The 24583-nt window shown below is 40.0% G+C and overlaps 1 protein-coding gene across 1 annotated transcript in view; it reads left to right on the top strand.

Moving 5' to 3' along the window:
- F9 (coagulation factor IX) overlaps window positions 1-23672 on the top strand; it is a 39753-nt gene extending 16081 nt beyond the window's left edge. Inside the window, exons 5-8 of the mRNA XM_054473213.1 lie at window positions 8545-8673; window positions 11244-11446; window positions 20952-21066; window positions 21735-23672. Coding sequence (XP_054329188.1) covers window positions 8545-8673; window positions 11244-11446; window positions 20952-21066; window positions 21735-22282 — 995 coding nt within the window. The 3' untranslated portion in view covers window positions 22283-23672. The remainder of the gene's footprint in view (window positions 1-8544; window positions 8674-11243; window positions 11447-20951; window positions 21067-21734) is intronic.
- The last annotated feature ends 911 nt before the right edge of the window (window positions 23673-24583 follow it).

A 24583-nucleotide genomic window follows, 5' to 3' on the forward strand; every position in this document is an offset into this window, starting at 1 on the left:
GTTGTATTAGTTTACTTTTCTTTACTACTTAGTAAATTGAAAACTTTTTTCTATATATTTAATAAGCCATTTGAACTTTCTCTCTTGTAAATTGCCTGTTAATATCCCTCTGCATTTTTTTCTGGGGTTTTTTCACCTTTATTGATTAGCAAATATTCCAATCAATATATTATGAAATGTAGTCTTTTCTAGGACATATTTTGTACAAACAGCATTTTCCTTTTGTCTCCTAATTTTAATTTTTATAGTGTTTTGTCATATAGAATTAATTTTTTTATATTCTGATTGGCCAATCTTTTATTTTATAGGCTCTGGGTATTAATTATTGTAAGGAGATTATCTAATATGATACTTAAACAAAAGGTCACAAAGTATTTTCAATGAATGTTCTCATTAGGTAGGTGGCATTATGGGTCCTGAAAATGACCAATAAGGCAGATGACTTAGGTAGACTGTATAGTGAAGTCTAGTCTCAAGGAATGGCATAAAATGTTGAATTTTACAATTTTTTTTTTCTTTTTATTATTATTATTATTATTATTATTATTATACTTTAGGCTCTATGGTACATGTGCGCAACGTGCAGGTAAGTTACATATGTATACATGTGCCATGCTGGTGCGCTGCACCCACCAACTCGTCATCTAGCATTAGGTACATCTCCCAATGCTATCCCTCCCTGCTCCCCCCACCCCACAACAGTCCCTGAAGTGTGATGTTCCCCTTCCTGTGTCCATGTGTTCTCATTGTTCAATTCCCACCTATGAGTGAGAATATGCGGTGTTTGGTTTTTTGTTCTTGCGATAGTTTACTGAGAATGATGATTTCCAATTTCATCCATGTCCCTACAAAGGACATGAACTCAACATTTTTTATGGCTGCATAGTATTCCATGGTGTATATGTGCCACATTTTCTTAATCCAGTCTATCATTGTTGGACATTTGGGTTGGTTCCAAGTCTTTGCTATTGTGAATAATGCTGCAATAAACATATGTGTGCATGTGTCTTTATAGCAGCATGATTTATAGTCCTTTGGGTATATACCCAGTAATGGGATGTCTGGGTCAAATGGTATTTCTAGTTCTAGATCCCTGAGGAATCGCCACACTGACTTCCACAAGGGTTGAACTAGTTTACAGTCCCACCAACAGTGTAAAAGTGTTCCTATTTCTCCACATCCTCTCCAGCACCTGTTGTTTCCTGACTTTTTAATGATTGCCATTCTAACTGGTGTGAGATGGTATCTCATTGTGGTTTTGATTTGCATTTCTCTGATGGCCAGTGATGGTGAGCATTTTTTCATGTGTTTTTTGGCTGCATAAATGTCTTCTTTTGAGAAGTGTCTGTTCATGTCCTTCACCCACTTTTTGATGGGGTTGTTTGTTTTTTTCTTGTAAATTTGTTGGAGTTCATTGTAGATTCTGGATATCAGCCCTTTGTCAGATGAGTAGGTTGTGAAAATTTTCTCCCATTTTGTAGGTTGCCTGTTCACTCTGATGGTAGTTTCCTTTGCTGTGCAGAAGCTCTTTAGTTTAATTAGATCCCATTTGTCAATTTTGGCTTTTGTTGCCATTGCTTTTGGTGTTTTCGACATGAAGTCCTTCCCCATGCCTATGTCCTGAATGGTAATGCCTAGGTTTTCTTCTAGGGTTTTTATGGTTTTAGGTCTAACATTTAAGTCTTTAATCCATCTTGAATTGATTTTTGTATAAGGTGTAAGGAAGGGATCCAGTTTCAGCTTTCTGCATATGGCTAGCCAGTTTTCCCAGCACAATTTATTAAATAGGGAATCCTTTCCCCATTGCTTATTTTTCTCAGGTTTGTCAAAGATCAGATAGTTGTAGATATGTGGCATTATTTCTGAGGGCTCTGTTCTGTTCCATTGATCTATATCTCTGTTTTGGTACCAGTACCATGCTGTTTTGGTTACTGTAGCCTTGTAGTATAGTTTGAAGTCAGGTAGTGTGATGCCTCCAGCTTTGTTCTTTTGGCTTAGGATTGACTTGGCGATGTGGGCTCTTTTTTGGTTCCATATGAACTTTAAAGTAGTTTTTTCCAATTCTCTGAAGAAAGTCATTGGTAACTTGACGGGGATGGCATTGAATCTGTAAATTACCTTGGGAAGGATGGCCATTTTCATGATATTGATTCTTCCTACCCATGAGCATGGAATGTTCTTCCATTTGTTTGTATCCTCTTTTATTTCCTTGAGCAGTGGTTTGTAGTTCTCCTTGAAGAGGTCCTTCACATCCCTTGTAAGTTGGATTCCTAGGTATTTTATTCTCTTTGAAGCAATTGTGAATGGGAGTTCACTCATGATTTGGCTCTCTGTTTGTCTGTTATTGATGTATAAGAATGCTTGTGATTTTTGTACATTGATTTTGTATCCTGAGACTTTGCTGAAGTTGCTTATCAGCTTAAGGAGATTTTGGGCTGAGACAATGGGGTTTTCTAGATATACTATCATGTCATCTGCAAACAGGGACAATTTGACTTCCTCTTTTCCTAATTGAATACCCTTGATTTCCTTCTCTTGCCTAATTGCCCTGGCCAGAACTTCCAACACCATCTTGAATAGAAGTGGTGAGAGAGGGCATCCCTGTCTTGTGCCAGTTTTCAAAGGGAATGCTTCCAGTTTTTGCCCATTCAGTATGATATTGGCTGTGGGTTTGTCATAAATAGCTCTTATTATTTTGAGATACATCCCATCAATACCTAATTTATTGAGAGTTTTTAGCATGAAGGGTTGTTGAATTTTGTCAAAGGCCTTTTCTGCATCTATTGAGATAATCATGTGGTTTTTGTCTTTGGTTCTGTTTATATGCTGGATTACATTTATTGATTTGCGTATATTGAACCAGCCTTGCATCCCAGGAATGAAGCCCACTTGATCATGGTGGATAAGCTTTTTGACGTGCTGCTGGATTCTGTTTGCCAGTATTTTATTGAGGATTTTTGCATCAATGTTCATCAAGGATATTGGTCTAAAATTCTCTTTTTTGGTTGTGTCTCTGCCCGGCTTTGGTATCAGGATGATGCTGGCCTCATAAAATGAGTTAGGGAGGATTCCCTCTTTTTCTATTGATTGGAATAGTTTCAGAAGGAATGGTACCAGCTCCTCCTTGTACCTCTGGTAGAATTCGGCTGTGAACCCATCTGGTCCTGGACTTTTATTGGTTGGTAAGCTATTGATTATTGCCACAATTTCAGCTCCTGTTATTGGTCTATTCAGAGATTCAACTTCTTCCTGGTTTAGTCTTGGGAGGGTGTATGTGTTGAGGAATTTATCCATTTCTTCTAGATTTTCTAGTTTATTTGCATAGAGGTGTTTGTAATATTCTCTGATGGTAGTTTGTATTTCTGTGGGATTGGTGGTGATATCCCCTTTAACATTTTTTATTGCATCTATTTGATTCTTCTCTCTTTTTCTCTTTATTAATCTTGCTAGCGGTCTATCAATTTTGTTGATCCTTTCAAAAAACCAGCTCCTGGATTCATTTATTTTTTGAAGGGTTTTTTGTGTCTCTATTTCCTTCAGTTCTGCTCTGATTTTAGTTATTTCTTGCCTTCTGCTAGCTTTTGAATGTGTTTGCTCTTGCTTTTCTAGTTCTTTTAATTGTGATATTAGGGTGTCAATTTTGGATCTTTCCTGCTTTCTCTTGTGGGCATTTAGTGCTATAAATTTCCCTCTACACACTGCTTTGAATGCATCCCAGAGATTCTGGTATGTTGTGTCTTGGTTCTCGTTGGTTTCAAAGAACATCTTTATTTCTGCCTTCATTTCGTTATGTACCCAGTAGTCATTCAGGAGCAGGTTGTTCAGTTTCCATGTAGTTGAGCGGTTTTGAGTGAGATTCTTAATCCTGAGTTCTAGCTTGATTGCACTGTGATCTGAGAGATAGTTTGTTATAATTTCTGTTCTTTTACATTTATTGAGGAGAGCTTTATTTCCAAGTATATGGTCAATTTTGGAATAGGTGTGGTGTGGTGCTGAAAAAAACGTATATTCTGTTGATTTGGGGTGGAAAGTTCTGTAGATGTCTATTAGGTCTGCTTGGTGCAGAGCTGAGTTCAATTCCTTGGTATCCTTGTTGACTTTCTGTCTCGTTGATCTGTCTAATGTTGACAGTGGGGTGTTAAAGTCTCCCATTATTAATGTGTGGGAGTCTAAGTCTCTTTGTAGGTCACTCAGGACTTGCTTTATGAATCTGGGTGCTCCTGTATTGGGTGCATATATATTTAGGATAGTTAGCTCTTCTTGTTGAATTAATCCCTTTACCATTATGTAATGGCCTTCTTTGTCTCTTTTGATCTTTGTTGGTTTAAAGTCTGTTTTATCAGAGACTAGGATTGCAACCCCTGCCTTTTTTTGTTTTCCATTTGCTTGGTAGATCTTCCTCCATCCTTTTATTTTGAGCCTATGTGTGTCTCTGCACGTGAGATGGGTTTTCTGAATACAGCACACTGATGGGTCTTGAGTCTTTATCCAATTTGCCAGTCTGTGTCTTTTAATTGGAGCATTTAGTCCATTTACATTTAAAGTTAATATTGTTATGTGTGAATCTGATCCTGTCATTATGATGTTAGCTGGTTATTTTGCTCGTTAGTTGATGCAGTCTCTTCCTAGTCTCGATGGTCTTTACATTTCGGTATGATTTTGCAGTGGCTGGTACCGGTTGTGCCTTTCCATGTTTAGCGCTTCCTTCAGGAGCTCTTTTAGGGCAGGCCTGGTGGTGACAAAATCTCTCAGCATTTGCTTGTCTGTAAAGTATTTTATTTCTCCTTCACTTATGAAGCTTAGTTTGGCAGGATATGAAATTCTGGGTTGAAAATTCTTTTCTTTAAGAATGTTGAATATTGGCCCCCACTCTCTTCTGGCTTGTAGGGTTTCTGCCGAGAGATCCGCTGTTAGTCTGTTGGGCTTCCCTTTGATGGTAACCCGACCTTTCTCTCTTGCTGCCCTTAACATTTTTTCCTTCATTTCAACTTTGGTGAATCTGACAATTATGTGTCTTGGAGTTGCTCTTCTCGAGGAGTATCTTTGTGGCGTTCTCTGTATTTCCTGAATCTGAATGTTGGCCTGCCTTGCTAGATTGGGGAAGTTCTCCTGGATAATATCCTGCAGAGTGTTTTCCAACTTGGTTCCATTCTACGTACACCAATCAGACGTAAATTTGGTCTTTTCACATAGTCCCACATTTCTTGGAGGCTTTGCTCGTTTCTTTTTATTCTTTTTTCTCTAAACTTCCCTTCTCGCTTCATTTCATTCATTTCATCTTCCAGGGCTGATACCCTTTCTTCCATTTGATCGCATCGGCTCCTGAGGCTTCTGCATTCTTCACGTAGTTCTCGAGCCTTGGTTTTCAGCTCCATCAGCTCCTTTAAGCACTTCTCTGTATTGGTTATTCTAGTTATACATTCTTCTCAATTTTTTTCAAAGTTTTCAACTTCTTTGCCTTTGGTTTGAATATCCTCCCGTAGCTCGGAGTAATTTGATCGTCTGAAGCCTTCTTCTCTCAGCTCGTCAAAGTCATTCTCCGTCCAGCTTTGTTCCGTTGCTGGTGAGGAACTGCGTTCTTTTGGAGGAGGAGAGGTACTCTGCTTTTTAGCGTTTCCAGTTTTTCTGCTCTGTTTTTTCCCCATCTTTGTGGTTTTATCTACTTTTGGTCTTTGATGATGGTGATGTACAGATGGGTTTTTGGTGTGGGTGTCCTTTCTGTTAGTTTTCCTTCTAACAGACAGGACCCTCAGCTGCAGGTCTGTTGGAGTACCTGGCCGGCCGTGTGAGGTGTCAGTCTGCCCCTGCTGGGGGGTGCCTCCCAGTTAGGCTGCTCGGGGGTCAGGGGTCAGGGACCCACTTGAGGAGGCAGTCAGCCCGTTCTCAGATCTCCAGTTGCGTGCTGGGAGAACCACTGCTCTCCTCAAAGCTGTCAGACAGGGACATTTAAGTCTGCAGAGGTTACTGCTGTCTTTTTGTTTGTCTGTGCCCTGCCCCCAGAGGTGGAGCCTACAGAGGCAGGCAGGCCTCCTTGAGCTGTGGTGGGCTCCACCCAGTTCAAGCTTCCAGGCTGCTTTGTTTACCTAAGCTAGCCTGGGCAATGGCGGGCGCCCCTCCCCCAGCCTGGCTGCCGACTTGCTGTTTGATCTCAGACTGCTGTGCTAGCAATCAGCGAGACTCCGTAAGCGTAGGACCCTCTGAGCCAGGTGCGGGCTATACTCTCCTGGGGCACCGTTTCCTAAGCCCGTCGGAAAAGCACAGTATTTGAGTGGGAGTGGCACCCCTGGAAAGGGAACTCCCTGACCCCTTGCGCTTCCCGAGTGAGGCAATGCCTCGCCCCTGCTTCGGCTGGCGCACGGTGCACTCACCCACTGACCTGCGCCCACTGTCTGGCACTCCCTAGTGAGATGAACACGGTACCTCAGATGGAAATGCAGAAATCACCTGTCTTCTGCGTCGCTCGCGCTGGGAGCTGTAGACTGGAGCTGTGGAGCTGTTCCTATTCGGCCATCTTGGCTCCTCCCCCTGAATTTTACCCTAACACTGTAATTTCTAAAGACTTCCAGACTGTACTTTTATAGGTAAACTGTTAAACAGCCTAGCTCTGGAAGCCAAGCAATTTCCAGAATAACTAACCAATAGAAATTACACTTCAATGCAGAAAGGCAGTATCTACATGAGATTATGGAATTGCTGTTGCTTTTTGTGTTCACTAAAAAAAATAAGTAAAACTGTAACTTTCAGAAAAAATGATGGTACATATAGAAAACCCAAAGCATCTAAACAATTAAAATAAATAAATAAGTATAGAAAGATTACTGGATACAGAGTCAACATACAAATATCAATTGCATGTCTATATGCCAGCAATAATTCAAAAATGATTTTTATAACAGCATTAAAAATTAGACGCTTAGTAATAAATGTGAGAAAGATGTGCAAGAACTCTACATAAAAAATTATGAGACGTTATTGAGAAAAATTAAGGAAAACATAAATAAATGAATGAATAGGCAATGTTTATCAATTAAAGGATACAATATAGTAAATATATGAAATATTTACTAATGGATTCAATGCAATACCAAAGTGCCCAGCAGGCTTTTTTTCGTGGGGGGAGGTCCAGCAGGATTCATAAGCTAATTATAAAATGCATATGGAAATGCAAAGAGCCAAGAATAGCCAAGACAGTTTTGAGGAAGAATAAACTTGTACTACTTACACTACCAGATGTCAAGACTTATTATCGAGTTACATTTATTAAGACAGTGTGGTACTGACACAAGGATAGACAAATAGATCAGTGAAACACAATAGAGTGCTCAGAAGCACACCTGTACATATATAGAGGCTTGATTTATGATAGAGGTGTCAGTGCAGTAGAGAAGGAAATTGTTGGTGTTTTCAATAAAAAGTGATAGGTCAATTAGATATTCATATGGCATGAAGTATGAAACAATAACATTTTATATTCATAACTTGCAGAAAGCAAAAATTTCTTAAAATACAAAAAGTGATCACCATAAAGGAAAAGATTGATAAACTGGACTATATTAAAACTAAGAACTCCTGTTCAGCAAAAGACACTACTTCGACTGAAAAGACAAGTCACAGAGTGAGACAAGATATCTGCAATACAGATACCTAATAACTGAACCCCATACAGTGATGGTGGGAATTTAAGTTCGTACAATCATTTTAGAAAATTGCTTGGCAGTATCTACTAGATCTGAACATGTGATCCAGTAATTACACTCATAATTATAAGCCAGTAAAAAGGCATGTTTATGTCACGAAAAGATATATACAAGAATGTTCATTACGCTATTATACATAAGAGCCAAAAACTGGAAACAAACCAAATATCCATTAACAGTAGAATGAATAAATAAAAGCTGTAATAGTAATACAATGGAATACTACACAGCAATGTAAATGAACTACTGCTGTACAAAACAACATGGATTAATCTCACAGGCAAAATGTTAAATGAAAGACACAGATGAGTACATATTGTCAACTTCTGTTTATAATTCAAGAACTGGCAAGAACTATTTACTGTGTTAGAAGTCCAGGTAATGGTAACCTATAAAAAGGAAAAAGGGTGGAATGATTGGGAGGGGGCATCTTCTGGGGTATTGATAATGTGCTATGTATTGGTCAGTTTAGTGTTTAAATAGGCTCATTTACTTTGTGAAAATTTACACTAAAATTTTGTGTATTTTTTGAATATATGTTATACATTAATAAATAGGGTTTTTTAAACCTGTAGTTCATAATTTAGTGAAAGTAGAATATCCAAACATTTAGTTTTAAACCAATCAGTTATAGTGCTACCATCATTTTTATGCCTTATTGAGAAGTTTATTTTACCTTTCTTTCCACTTTTATTTCAAGGCTCCAAAATTTCTCTCCCCAACGTATATTGGGGGCAACATGAATGACCCCAATGTATATCTGACCCATACATAAGTCAGTAGTTCCATGTACTTTTTAGAAATGCATGTTAAATGATGCTGTTACTGTCTATTTTGCTTCTTTTAGATGTAACATGTAACATTAAGAATGGCAGATGCAAGCAGTTTTGTAAAAATAGTGCTGATAACAAGGTGGTTTGCTCCTGTACTGAGGGATATCGACTTGCAGAAAACCAGAAGTCCTGTGAACCAGCAGGTCATAATCCGAATAAGATTTTTTAAAGAAAATCTGTATCTGAAACTTCAGCATTTTAACAAACCTACATAATTTTAATTCCTACTTGAATCTACTTCCTTTCGAAATCATAGAAAATATCAGTAGCTTGAATTAGACCAATTAATTTTCTAGATTGCATCACCTTTTAAATATAAACTATGTAATCATCTACAACCTGAATTCTTTTCTGTGTCCAATTTGTCCAATTTTTTTCTCTAACATTTATATCACAAAGCAATTAATTTGTGTGATTTCTGCATATGTATTTGTAATTCATCAAGTCAAGTCAATGTAGTAATACTATATCATAAAATATACACAAATAATTGAGTGATAGGCTTCTAGTACATGGACGGTAAGTTTGAAGCATGATTCTATCTGGGCTGGCTAGTTTACTCTGAGAAAGTTATTTTTTATTGTTGAGTCTTAAGCTGAGTTTACACACTTGGTGTCAGAATGATTCCGACAATGAACTGTTTTAAGTTCTGCTAGGTTGATCAGCACAATCTATATGGCTGTGAACAAAACAATGGTTCCCAGTCATACCAACCATGCCACCATTTTAACAGCTGATTAATGTATTCAGAACATCTCCACTCCATGTTCGTATGGCTCTTATCTAAAGATGAAAGCAGTAGACACTTTTATTTTTTGAAAAATTTAGGCTCTGCAGGGTCAATTATATTTGATAAATGAAGGGCTTTTTTGAAGTAAACTAGATATAATTTCTTTTGCATTTCTAAAGCCTGATATCTTATTAATTGGTACATTAAATTGTGTACCATTTCTCTGTAACTGGTTTCAGTACCTATCTCAGCACTATACCAGGCAGAAGAAATTAAAGAAAGAACCAGTGCTGAGACCAGCTTGGTCAGGGAGACCCTAATCCTGCGGCACTAGAGGAATTAAAGACACACACACAGAAATATAGAGTATGGAGTGGGATATCAGGGGTCTCACAGCCTTCAGAGCTGAGAGCCCCGAACAGAGATTTACCCACATATTTATTGACAGCAAGCCAGTCATAAGATTTACTAAAAATATTCCTTATGGGAAATAAAGGGATGGGCCTGGCTAGTTATCTGCAGTAGGAACATGTCCTTAAGGCACAAATTGCTTATGCTATTGTTTGTGGTTTAAGAACACCTTTAAGCGGTTTTCCGCCCTGGGTGGGCCAGGTGTTCCTTGCCCTCATTCTGGTAAACCCACAACCTTCCAGTGTGGGTATCAAGGCCATCACGAGCATGTCACAGTGCTGCAGAGATTTATTTATGGCCAGTTTTGGGGCCAGTTTATGGCCAGATTTGGAGGCCTGTTCCCAACAAACCAGAAGCCAGGAATATATATCCTGCAACTAAAATGAAGAATCTCTAAGGCTTCAGGGCCTGCCCACTTGTCCTTCTGCCTGGTTCTTCACATACCCTGTCTCAAAGCTAGTCTACCTTGAGAGGAGCATGAATATGTGTGTGGGTATGTGTCTGTGTATTTTAACCTTAAAAACCTAACTTCCAGTATAGACAGATGGCATAGTAGCTAAACCCTTACAAGTTCTTCTATGCTATAAAAGAGAAACAGAATTGAGAACCACCTCCAACTATTAAGTGTTATATTTGAATATAGCCTTAGCTTTAGCAGAATAAGTAGGCCAAACTTAAAATAAGCTTTTCTGCCTTTTCAATGATAAAGGTCCTTTTCTGTAGCCATTGTTGATTATGTACATTTATACATAAGTATTTTGAACTAATTTCCTGTTTTCTCAACCACTTGCTGTCTTCATGATACTTTGTCACAGCTGGTTGCTATAGAAATATCTGTTACAAGGAATGTGGCTTGAAGGAAAGTGATAAATGAAAATGAAATGTGAAGTGACTTTGTTTGACTACAGATTCCCATTCTGGTAGTCCCCAGTGTATCAATACATTATTTTTCTTCAGAAAATAAACCAATACAAGGAAAAATGGTGGGCAGGTCCTGGTGAATATGGCTGTGATAATTATATTAGCAATCTCTTTGGCTAATATTTGAAACCCAAATAATTGAATCACAATCATCTCTCCCCAGAAAATATGTAAAATGCACCTTGGAATCTAGAAGGCCTTTTAGTCTGCAAAAGAAACCTTCTTAATCATCAGCAGCAGAAGTCCCATTTACCAAATTGGAAAGTTAAAGTTACAAAGCATCAATCATCAGACTTCCACTCAGGGATGGCAAATGGGAATAAGACTTTTTAGTAAAGAAACTAAACACAAAGTCATTAGACTCTATAAAAGTCTTACCAAATTTGATTCTGGAACACCTATTCTATTTCCGTAAAGATGATGAATTCTGGAGCCAAATGTTCTTTTCATGAAGGATTTGAAAACTGTCCATGAAAATAATGCAATCAACATTTTAGCTTGAGACTCTACTCACTGATTAGATTTTTTTAAATACTGATGGGCCTGCTTCTCAGAAGTGACAAGGATGGGCCTCAATCTCAATTTTTGTAATACATGTTCCATTTGCCAATGAGAAATATCAGGTTACTAATTTTTCTTCTATTTTTCTAGTGCCATTTCCATGTGGAAGAGTTTCTGTTTCACAAACTTCTAAGCTCACCCGTGCTGAGACTGTTTTTCCTGATGTGGACTATGTAAATTCTACTGAAGCTGAAACCATTTTGGATAACATCACTCAAAGCACCCAATCATTTAATGACTTCACTCGGGTTGTTGGTGGAGAAGATGCCAAACCAGGTCAATTCCCTTGGCAGGTACTTTATACTGATGGTGTGTCAAAACTGGAGCTCAGCTGGCAAGACACAGGCCAAGTGGGAGACTGAGGCTATTTTACTAGACAGACCTATTGGGATGTGAGAAGTATTTAGGCAAGTTTCAGCACTAACCAATGTGAGAAAGCCTCCAGAGATGAGCAGCTGGTGAAAGAGAGGCCCAAAACCAGCTACTATACAGGTCAAGAATTTGGCATTAAGGAAATAGCATAGCAAGATTCCAGACAGGCAACTGGTCAACAACATGAAGGTCTGGAAGAAAGGTCACAGGTACTCAGGTTCAGGTCACTACTTCAGCTTCAGCCCTTGCAAAAACTGCTGAGAGTTGGAAAGTCTTTAGGCCAAGAAAAATCGGATTATTTAAAAGGGGATAAAGAAAGGGACTCAAAGAGGAAGGATTAAGGCAAGAACTAGGTTCCAAGAAACAGGGCATGAGAGAGAGTTTTGATCTACAGCTATAGTTCTCGTGGTAGCATCAGAATCACCTGGAAACGTAGAAATGCAAATTCTCCTGCTCTACACTAGACCTACCAAATCAGAATATCTAGGGGGTGGGGCCCAGCAATCTGTGTGCAAACAAGCACTGCAGGTGATTTTGATGCACATTGTAGTTTGAAAACTAGGCCAGGTGCAGTGGCTCATGCTAGTAATCCCAGCACTTTGGGAGACTGAGATGGGAGGATCGCTTAAGCCCAGGAGTTTGAGACCAGCCTGGGCAACATGGCGAAACCCCACCTCTATTAAAAAAATACAAAAATTAGCTAGGTGTGATGGCTCCCACCTGTGCTCCCAGCTATTCAGGAGGCTGAGGTGGGAGAATCACCTGAGCCTGGAAAATCAAGGCTGCAGTGAATTGTGATCACACCACTGCACTTCAGCCTGAGTGACAGAATAAGACCCTATCTCAAAAAACAGAAAAAGAAAAACACTGGCCCAAAGGAAATGAACTTGTTACAGAAGCCGGGGTTCAAAACACCAAATAATGGACTTGTTGTACCTAGTCCTTCCCGGGTGCTCTGCAGACATTTCTCCAAGCGTAGTCTGCAAACAACCTACATATGTAGAATTACCTATGCACATTTTTCATTTAACAACCAAGAGCTACATTTGTAGCAAAATCTGGGTTGTAACTTAGCCTACAGCTGAAGCCTAAGAGATTCCATCTGTGAGAAGGAATAACCCACCTCTTTGGCCCCCCTCCCCAGGCAGGAAGCCAGGATGGTCCTTATATAAAGTTGTGCTGTCCAATAGGTAACCACTAGCCACATGTGGCTATTTAAATTTAAATTAACTACAATTAAGTGAAATTAAAAATTCAATTCCTCAATTGCACCTGCCAAATTTTAAGTGCATAACAACCACATGTGGCTACTAACTACTGTATTGGAGAATGCAAGTGGAGATAGAACACTCTACTACTGCAGAAATTTCTATTGGATAGCACTTATAATAGTTTAGTCTAACTTAAAACTCCCTAGTTACCACAGTCGTGATTTGGTAGTAATTTCATGGATTTCTCTACTGAGGTTCGAATCTCTGCCATTAGAGACAGATAACTTTAAAGACTTTGCAATTATCAAACTGGTGACAATTTAAGCCAGAATCAGGTAGATGTCCTCAGTTTTAACAGCACTGGAATTTTCTGGGACTAGCTGTGTATCTATCCAGGATTCTTGAGAATGCCTGCCATTTTTCAACATAATGGATATAAAGTATTACACATATACCTGGGGATGGGGTGGTAGGTATAATTGCACAAGCATTGTGGAGAATGGTATCAAAGAGTGGCAGAATATCACAATCAAGGTTTTCCCTTTCTTTTACCTTTGCTTTTTAAAAAGACAATATTTGCTGGACCTGATCTTATAACCCATAAATGGGACACTGTATGTTCCTTTTTACCTCCTCTGTTTCTACTTAATTGCACCCTATGAGGGCTGCTTCCCTTACCCACCATAACCCCTTCCTTCACTCATCCATATCTTTACTATTCTTCACAACCCTGTAATATTGACCTTCTTTATGAACCTTTCCTGGAACAATCCCTCTTGAGTGCAAGCACTGTTATTATGCCTTCAATGTATTTAATATCCATATATCTATTCTCTCTAATTTTGTCATTTTGTGTTCTCATGTATTTTCATTCATTATGTATTTTCATTCATTATTCACTTTCCATGGATAACATGGTTACAACAAAAGATCCTACTTTATGACAATTATCTTCCTTGGGTTTGTGGGACATAGAACAGTGCTTAGAGTAGGGGATCCAAGAACCCAGGAGAATATATTAGCTAAGAAGATAACTTCTGTTTTTAAAAGTCCAAGATTCAGGAGATCGAAACCATCCTGGCTAACACAGTGAAACCCCGTCTCTTCTAAAAATACAAAAAATTAGCCAGGCATGGTGGCGGGCGCCTGTAGTCCCAGCCACCCGGGAGGCTGAGGCAGGAGAATGGCGTGAACCCAGGAGGTGGAGCTGGCAGTGAGCCGAGACCACGCCACTGCACTCCAGCCTGGGCGACAGAGCGAGACTCCGTCTCAAAAAAAAAAAAAAAAAAAAAAAACAGAAAGTCCAAGATTTAAAAAAAAAAAAAAAAAGGATGTCTGCTTTGTGAGTTTAGCATTGTCTCCTTGTCATTCCAGAAATGAAATGGCAAATACATTTAAATCAGAACTAAAAAGGGGAACAGGGTATAAAGGCTCAATTTAGTCACATAATTTCTGTTTCTCACCCACCCACTTTAAACCAGATGTTTGCCAATGCGTTAACAATGCAGATGTTTCCTGAAAGAAAGTTTAGTAACTCAAGCAGACACCTTATTTTCTTTTCAAGCAGAAAAGACTATGAGATGGTGGTTGTGGTTGTTCTGGGAGGGAGAAGATATGAATGATACACATCATTTCAAATCACTTCATGACCTTCTCACTGCACACTTACAGTTATTGTACCTGTTGTCTTTTTGCTGTCAAGCCTAGCTAAGATCATTTGGAATGTTCAAGATCACTCATACATGCATGTGCACACATACACGTGCACATATGTTCACTCCCTATTTCATCCACATGAACTAAGATTACTGACGTGTACAGATTCAAAGCACTAACTTTTATTCTTTTCCAAAGGCAAGAAGCTGAGCTACTTTCCAGAATAGTTGTGAAAGACCCTGTCATACTTCTGCATTGTTTCCTCCACACCACCTCCATCCAGTTCCTTATGAATGGTTACTGGTTTTCAAACATATGAGATAAATTGAGTGTATAAAAGTCATTTTTAGACAAAATGAAACAGGAAATGAAAGTAACCAGAATCTGTCCTCATTTGTGGATGGGCCAGCTCCACCATGTCATGGTTAATCTGCAGGGAGGAAATACTAGATTTGATTGCAGATCAGACTGCAGCAAACCTGCTGTGACTAAGGCATCAAGAGAAAGCAAGCAACAGCTGGGGCTTCAGTGGTGAAAACATTATATATCTAGCTTTGAAATATGAAGTACTATTTAGCAATGTCACCTAGAAAAGAGTGTTTCAAAATGCTGATGCTTCATAAGAACCTCTCTCTTCAGAGTTGTTTCTTTTATCTTTCAAATTAGCCAGGGTGGGAAATAAAGTGATCACTTGGTGAAGAAATCTCACAAAGAAGAACATAGAGAGTTCACTTTCATCCGGAGTAATGAACAGATTGAACAAACTAGAAATGTTTAGCCTGTTAAAGAAAAGGTGTAGGTGAGCTGTTTGCAAGAGCCACAAGGGAAAGGGGAAGACAACTTCTTTGTGGACTTAAGGGTGAAAGTTGCAAGCAGGCAAGACGATTCTGACCTCCATTAAGAAAGCCCTTTCCAACCAACAACCACAGGGTTGGTTACGCAGGTTGGGCAGCATTGGGAGCAAATGTTGATTGAACAAATGTTTGTCGGAATTGTTGACTTAAAGAGCTGTTCTGTCACTGGGGACAGCAGCGGCTGGATAGCCCCATTCAGGGAGAGGGCATTTGTTCACCTGGCGAGAGATCAGAGCAGGCTAAGGGACGACTGGGTTCCTGTCCAGCTTTGAGACCCTACAGAGCCATGTTCACCTAGCACGTGTTCCGTCTGCGGTCGCGCTCATTTCTTACCTTATTCCAGGGCTTTCATCTCAGTTTGCCAGGCTGGAGCCAAGGGCCAACGCAGCCGCGCCTTGTTCGCGATGGTAGCTTCCCAGGAGCCCCCTATGGTTCCGGAACGGCGCTGCCGGCCCCATCCTCTTTGCTACCTCCTAAAGCCAAAGGCACTGGCGGGCCAGGCCAGCTTCTAAAGTCGCGCAAGGTTAGAAGGTTCCCGACAGGAACGGCGTGAGGCCAATGGAAGGGGGTACTTCAGTTTCCCTCCAGATGCCCAGCGACGGGCTCAGAGCTCCTTGAGAACTCGGGAAAGGAAGCAGGGTCTCTGAAGAAATACTTCAGGAGTAGAAAGAGGAAGCTAGAGGGTTAAATGCACTACACAGGAACAGAAATGAGTTTTTCTCAGACTAAGTGTATGTCTAGAGGTGTAGTAAACTAAAACAAGTCTTGAATTGCATACCGCTACGTAGGGAAGAAATGAAAACCTTTGAATATTAGTTAAAAAAGGGAAACTGCAACGCCTGTATTACTAGATAGCTTTCATCAACAGCTCAAAAGCGAGAGATTTAAAGAGGCAACACCGTATTTTGGCTTTCTAAAGCTTTAATTTGGTTTGGATCCCATGCCCATGACCCTGCCAGCTGACAATTCTAGGCATGCGCAAACTGGCCCCAAAAATTCCTCCCACATTTCCAAAGAACTATTTGGCCCTTTATGTGAAGCACCTGGTTTTTCCATTTTCTGTTTTACCATAGGCTTCAGTTCGGTGTGGGGCATATTTATTCTACATTTAACAATTTGAAGATCATTCTATTAGATTAAAAAAAAGAATACAATGGAAGCCAAGTGATTAAGCTTTCCTTATGCTTATATTAAGTTGTAGCATATGCATTTACCGATAGTTAACCGTATTAACCTACAGAAAATGTCCAGGGAAACGGTCTATTTCTTATTCTATTTTTGACCTAAAAAAAAATCTTTAAAATGTCTTAGCATTTTCCCCAGTCTCCACTTCCCTCAGCTTTGGCCTGAAGCTATCCTTAAAGGTACCCTGTACAGCTCTTGCCCTGTACAGCTAGCTACAGAGATTCAATCCTTTCTGTTCAATTAGGACACATCTCAGTGGCAGATAACATGCAAAGTTATTATATGTATGAACCAGAACTTGTTTTTCCTTAGGGGCCAGGATGTTACACTAAGGTCTTAAGACTATAGTAATATCTTCACTTGAAAAAGCCCTCTATTATTCCTATCTTAGATGATAAAAATTCAATTAAGAGAAATAAGAACGTGGCATGTGTAATCTCACCTGGCTCAACGAAGCTAGTCTGGACAGACATTTAAACAATTATCCTCTAAGATTATTTGATGAAATGCATTTCAATGACAAGTTAACCATTAAAAACCAAAGTGAGCATCCCGTCTGTTCCCAGCCAAATGACCTAGAGCAAAGGACTAGGCAAACCACATCTGTGGGCATAGCAAGCTGTACATCACAAAAAAATGAATTTGCTTTGTATATGAGTGAGAGCAAACACTCTTTATTGTAAAGCTTGGGTGGGTAAGTAGGGAGAAAAATGGTTTTACTGAAATCACAGGGAACGGTTATGTTGGAGTTAAAGGTCAGGAAGAAAACAAAAGGGTAAGAGCTGTTGTTCTGGGCTGGCATCATCAATGAAGAGCACAAATTCAGATGTGAATGTATATTTTGTAGAAGCATGTGTGTGATTGGTGTGTGTGTACGTGTGAGTCTGAAAGAGGGAAAACAGGCTCCCTTTAGACTATGACTAACAAAAATGTCTGACAGATTATAACTCAGATGCCTTACTCAGAGCATATGCCTTCCCATTTTCCCATTATTCCCCAAAATGATGTCTTTTAAGAACTTGTCCTTGACCGAGCAGACATCTCATACCCCAAATAGCTAATATTTTGATAGCTATGATCCTGAATGGCCAAACATTCCAAAACCAAGTAGTTTGTAATATCTTTAAATGCAAATATATTTTAGGCCTTTTCCTTGGCAAGGTTGTTTGGTCAGGGGTTGGCAAAAATAATGCTCTTCAGGCTTAAAAGAACACAACCATATTTCTTAGCCATCCACCAGAAAGTAGTAGAAGCTCCAGGAAGCAAGTCTTTGTCAGGAGTCAGACTAGCTACATCATAATCTCTCTGCCCAGGGGCTGTGGATGTCATTCACCCTGGCCTAACTAGCCTACTGGGCTGAGAGATGTCCAGTTTCACCCCTAATACACTAACCAGAGGAGAAGCACCGTGCTATCATTGCATGTGAATTCTTAATTCCAATTGCTTAAACAAATATGTTCAGTTGTAACTATCAATACCACTATATAACAGTGTTGGCCAAGTTTTATTGATGCTGAAAATCAATTGGAGTTACAGCCAGACACATGGTCTTATGACCGGCGTACTTACACAGGGCTTTGCACTGAGACAGATCATGCATCTGGGGTTTACTGCTTTGCATTTTTGTTTTGTAACTGAAGTCTGATGAGACAGCCAGAGCATGTGCTACCTAGGGACTTGAATCCCTGCAGCCCCACTTCACTTCTCACCACCTTCCGGGGTGGTTTCTAGACCTCCCACTCCCCTACCACCTGGTGCCTTAGCCAGCCCTGGCTCTCCCTCCAAACACCTGCCCAATGACCACTGCCACCCCATGGTGCCCGGACATACTCTCCCTCCTCATCCCTACCTAGCTACCATTGCCACTCCCCTCTCCCAGTGGGGACATGGGCATAGGAGCAGGGAGAGTTAAGGTTGGTCAGGTGCACGTGCCCTATGCTGTCTTGGAAGGGGGCTTGGCCATGTGGCATCTCTGGACCAAGAATGTGCCACAGCACATTTGGAGGGTGAATGATGGGGGCACACCCCTTGTCCACCTCCATTTCAGGCATGGAACACATCCTGGCATGAAAGTTGCAGTCCCTTGGGAATCACCTCTCCACCTTGATTGCCACAGTAGGCCAGTGACAAGGGAAGATTGACACATCATCCTCTGCTGGGGCCCAGCGTCTTGTGGCTGGCAGGCAGGGGATCCTAAGGACATGTGGGTGTTAAATTGTAGGGTGCACTTCCTGGGCACCTTTGAGGGCCTGCACTGCCCCAGCAAATATCCCCATGCTAGAGGGAGCAAACTATTAAATGGCAAATTTTAAAAATGTAACATGATGGGTTGCAAAAGAGACTACAGAGGAAAGCAAAAAGTTTTGTATTTTAGTATCTTCCATGGCACTTTTCTTCCTAGCTTTTGAACAAGGGGCCCCACATTTTTATTTCTCACTGAGCCCCACAAAGTATGTAGCCATTCCTGCCCGGAGTGAGGACTTTTAAAACATAAAGATTATCAAGTCTTGGAAATTCTGATTCAGTAGATATATAACAGGTCTCAAACTTAATTATGTAAAGAATATTCTGGAGAGCTTCATTTTACCCAGTCCCACCCACCAAATATTCTGATAAATTAAGCTTGGATTAGCCCCCAGATCTGCATTTTATAAGGATCCCCAGATGATTCTACTGCAATTGGTCCACAGACCATGCCTGGACCAAATTTGGGTGCTTACGAGCACAAATTCTGGAGCCGGGCAGACTTGAGTTTGCTTCCTAGCTTTACCAACTGATCTCAGGGGAGTTAATGTTTACCTCTGAACTTTAGTTCATGCATCTATAAATAAATATATTAATATCATGTCATAAGGATATTATGTTGTATTAAATGTCTATAAAACACCACAATGATTAGCCCAAAGTAAACACTCAATAAATGTTCAAAAATTTAGGAAAATTTTTAAGTCTGGATTGTATGCACACTGGTGTTTATTATATTATGTAGTTTTTTCTGTATTTTTACAACATTTCAGAATAAAAAGCAACAGCTAGAAAAAGAGGGAAATGGCCGGGCGCAGTGGCTCATGCCTGTAATCCCAGCACTTTGGGAGGCCAAGGCGGGCAGATCACGAGGTCGAGAGATCGAGACCATCCTGGACAACATGGTGAAACCCCATCTCTACTAAAAATACAAAAATTAACTGGGTGTGGTGGCATGCGCCTGTAGTCCCAGGAGAATTGCTTGAACCTGGGAGGCAGAGGTTGCAGTGAGCCAAGATCTCACCATTGCTCTCCAGCCAGAGCAAGACTCTGTCAAAAAAAAAAAAAAAAAAAAGATAAGAGAGGGAGAGCCAGAGTATGAAAAAGGAAGTCAGAGCCCTTTAATGAGTCAGCTCTGTAGGTCTCCAGGTAGGAGGCTAGTGCTTCAGTGTCTAGGACATAGTAGGTGTTCAGTAAATTAAATTCAGGACAAAAAGAACATGCCCCAAGGACCATCTGATATCCACTTAAAATGATGGACCACGTCCTTTCCCTTGTTTATGAATGGGTTTATGCCTAAGACTGTGTGCACTTTAATACAAGGGCAGTCGTTCAGAACTAGGCAGCGCCTGAAAAGAATTTACCAAATGTTGAGTGTGCCCTCTAGTGTTCACACTTCCCAGCTTTCTTCCTGTAAAGGTGGATCCAGGCACTTGCTTACAACTGGAACTGAAATCCTCCAAGTCGATCTAGGCATTGAGATGGAGAAAATATTCATTGTCGACTGTAATTATGCAATGAATATCCAGTTGAAATAATGGACTTGCCTCTTATCTAATAATACCCAGGCTCGATGCGTCACTCCTTTGTCCACTTTGCCCAAAATTCAAGCACAGCTAAGTTGATATTTTAGGACAAAGGCAGCTTACTATCCAGCCAGAGGGGAGTAGAATATGGTTAAGAGAGAGTGGAAAGAATGAATGAGCCCTGCTATTCCTCACTGCCTGGATGGCTATAAGCACAGCCCTTATGGAGGCCTTAGGTCTTGTTTCATAATATTCCAGTTTGGAAAGGGTTTGAAAAGACCTCCTAGAAAAATCAGTAGTTTTTCTCTGAGTAACATGTAGCAAAAAAATTTCATCATGGAGGTACAGGGAACACCCTAATAACTATTAATCTCAAGAAGTCAAGTCAGTGTGTTTCCTAATGTATCTGCTGTATCCCCATGAATCAAATTTTGCCATCAGAGAAACTGACTCATGGGGAAAAAATCCAAGGACCTCAAATCACCAAAAGAAGCCATTCCTCAGATTTGCCTTAGCTTAAGCTTCCCTGTCTCTCATTGTGTGTTGCTTTCAATGCAGTTACATAAATGGCTTTTTTGTTTATGCACCAAAAACACTAATTCATCTGCAAAGCTCGCATTTCCAGAAACATTCCATTTCTGCCACCACCTGGAAGCCAATATTTTGCCTATTCCTGTAACCAGCACACATATTTATTTTTTTCTAGATCAAATATATTATGCAGTAAGAGCCTTAATTTTGTTTTCACAGGTCGTTTTGAATGGTAGACGTGATGCATTCTGTGGAGGCTCTATCGTTAATGAAAAATGGATTGTAACTGCTGCCCACTGTATTGAAACTGGTGATAAAATTACAGTTGTCGCAGGTAAATAAACAGAAAGAATAATAATCTGCCGCACCACTAGCTCTTTAATGTGGTTGGTACACCATATTTTACTAAGGTCTAATAAAATTGTTGTTGAATAAACTGGGCTAAAGGTAGAAGGGTCATAATTTCAGAACCCACGTTTCACCATCCTCCAAGCATCCGTAGTTCTTTTGATGTACCCATATTATCACTCATTTCAGTGAGGTACAATTAGTTCTTGATGTAGCCATTTCCATACCAGAAAGCCTTCCCAAAAATCAGTGTCATGTCACCGATCCTTTTATCTCTGGTGCTTGGCACAACCTGTAGCAGGTCTTTAGAAAACAAACATTTGAATTAATGGCCAAATGAATTTGTGCTCAAAAAAGGGGTGAGGATACTTGAAATTTGGAAAATCTAGGATAATTCATGACTAGTGGATTCATTATCACCAATGAAAGGCTTATAATAGCATGAGTGAACAGAACCATCTCTATGATAGTCCTGAATGGCTTTTGGGTCTGAAAAATATGCATTGGCTCTCATTACATTTAACCAAAATTATCACAATATAAGAATGAGATCTTTAACATTGCCAATTAGGTCAGTGATCCCAAGTAGACACTTAGAAAATCTGTGTATGTGAAATACTGTTTGTGACTTAAAATGAAATTTATTTTTAATAGGTGAACATAATATTGAGGAGACAGAACATACAGAGCAAAAGCGAAATGTGATTCGAATTATTCCTCACCACAACTACAATGCAGCTATTAATAAGTACAACCATGACATTGCCCTTCTGGAACTGGACGAACCCTTAGTGCTAAACAGCTACGTTACACCTATTTGCATTGCTGACAAGGAATACACGAACATCTTCCTCAAATTTGGATCTGGCTTTGTGAGTGGCTGGGGAAGAGTCTTCAACAAAGGGAGATCAGCTTCAATTCTTCAGTACCTTAGAGTTCCACTTGTTGACCGAGCCACATGTCTTCGATCTACAAAATTCACCATCTATAACAACATGTTCTGTGCTGGCTTCCATGAAGGAGGTAGAGATTCATGTCAAGGAGATAGTGGGGGACCCCACGTTACTGAAGTGGAAGGGACCAGTTTCTTAACTGGAATTATTAGCTGGGGTGAAGAGTGTGCAATGAAAGGCAAATATGGAATATATACCAAGGTATCCCGGTACGTCAACTGGATTAAGGAAAAAACAAAGCTCACTTAATGAAAGATGGATTTCCAAGGTTAATTCATTGGAATTGAAAATTAACAGAGCCTCTCACTAACTAATCACTTTCCCATCTTTTGCTAGATTTGAATATATACATTCTATGATCATTGCTTTTTCTCTTTACAGGGGAGAATTTCATATTTTACCTGAGAAAATTGATTAGAAAATGGAACCACTAGAGGAATATAATGTGGTAGGAAATCACAGCCATTTCTAAGGGCCCAGCCCTTGACAAAATTGTGAAGTTAAATTCTCCACTCTGTCCATCAGATACTATGGTTCTCCACTATGGCAACTAACTCACCCAATTTTCCCTCCTTAGCAGCATTCCATCTTCCCGATCTTCTTTGCTTCTCCAACCAAAACATCAATGTTTATTAGTTCTGTATACAGTACAGGATCTTTGGTCTACTCTACCACAAGGCCAGTACCACACTCATGAAGAAAGAACACAGGAGTAGCTGAGAGGCTAAAACTCATCAAAAACACTACTCCTTTTCCTCTACCCTATTCTCGAATCTTTTACCTTTTCCAAATCCCAATCCCCAAATCAGTTTTTCTCTTTCTTACTCCCTCTCTCCCTTTTACCCTCCACGGTCATTAAAGGAGAGATGGGGAGCATCATTCTGTTATACTTCTGTACACAGTTATACATGTCTATCAAACCCGGACTTGCTTTCATAGTGGAGACTTGCTTTTCAGAACATAGGGATGAAGTAAGGTGCCTGAAAAGTTTGGGGGAAAAGTTTGTTTCAGAGAGTTAAGTTATTTTATATATATAATAGATATATAAAATATATAATATATAATATAATATATAGTGTGTGTGTATATGTGTGTCTGTGTACACACACACATACACACATATAATGGAAGCAATAAGCCATTCTAAGAGCTTGTATGGTTATGGAGGTCTGACTAGGCATGATTCCACGAAGGCAAGATTGGCATGTCATTGTAACTAAAAAAGCTGACATTGACCCAGACATATTGTACTCTTTCTAAAAATAATAATAATAATGCTAACAGAAAGAAGAGAACAGTTCGTTTGCAATCTACAGCTAGTAGAGACTTTGAGGAAGAATTCAACAGTGTGTCTTCAGCAGTGTTCAGAGCCAAGCAAGAAGTTGAAGTTGCCTAGACCAGAGGACATAAGTATCATGTCTCCTTTAACTAGTATACCCCTGAAGTGGAGAAGGGTGCAGCAGGCTCAAAGACATAAGTCATTCCAATCAGCCAACTAAGTTGTCCTTTTCTGGTTTCGTGTTCACCATGGAACATTTTGATTATAGTTAATCCTTCTATCTTGAATCTTCTAGAGAGTTGCTGACCAACCGACATATGTTTCCTTTTGTGAATTAATAAACTGGTGTTGTGGTTCATACGTTGGCTTTTTGTGGATTCCATTGATGTGAATCAGTCACCCTGTATTTGATGATGCGTGGGACTACTCACAAAATCACTCTGACCCCGCCAAGCTGCTGCCTTCCCCTGCCCCCACCTCACCCCCAGCCAGGCCTCACTCTTGCTAATTCCTTTAGTTCTTTTAGTCAATATATTTTTGTCTTCGCATATAAGTATAAATAAACATATTTTTAAATTTCTTGGCTGGGCCCAGTGGCTCACGCCTATAATCCCAGCACTTCGGGAGGCCAAGGTGGGCGGATCACCTGAGGTCAGGAGTTTCAGGCCAACCTGGCCAACATGGTGAAACCCTGTCTCTACTAAAAATAGAACAATTAGCTGGGCGTGGTAACATGCACCTATAATCCCAGCTACTGGGGAGGCTGAGGCAGGAGAATCACTTGAGCCTGGGGAGCAGGGGACGCGGGAGGTTGCAGTGAGCCAAGATCGCACCAGTGCACTCCCCATCCTGGGTGACAGAGTGAGACTCTGTCTCAGAAAGAAAATAAATAAATAAATACATTTCTTGAGGAGTTTCTTGTTAAATCATTCATGGAGAGGTATCCCAAACACTACATTCAACAAAACACTCTGAAAAATGTTTTCAAATGCAATATAACACAGCAGAGATTTGGTGCTCTGTTATCCAGTTTTCATATAAGGCAGTGTGAGCTGTGTCCCAGAGAGGACAGTGGTCTGAATCCACCTGAGGCAGAATTGGGTCTAACTAGCTGTGAGAATGGCCTTCAATAAGTCACTCTCCATTTGGGAATTTGATTTCTCCACTTGTATAATGAGAGTGTTTGACAGGATGCTCTCCAAAATCCCTTGCAATTTTGTTAGTCTGTGATTTCATGTTTTTATTTTTATTCCTTCATTCGACAAATATTC

The sequence above is a fragment of the Pongo pygmaeus genome, chromosome X (genome assembly GCF_028885625.2).
Source record: "Pongo pygmaeus isolate AG05252 chromosome X, NHGRI_mPonPyg2-v2.0_pri, whole genome shotgun sequence".
In the NCBI taxonomy this organism is placed as follows: domain Eukaryota; kingdom Metazoa; phylum Chordata; class Mammalia; order Primates; family Hominidae; genus Pongo; species Pongo pygmaeus.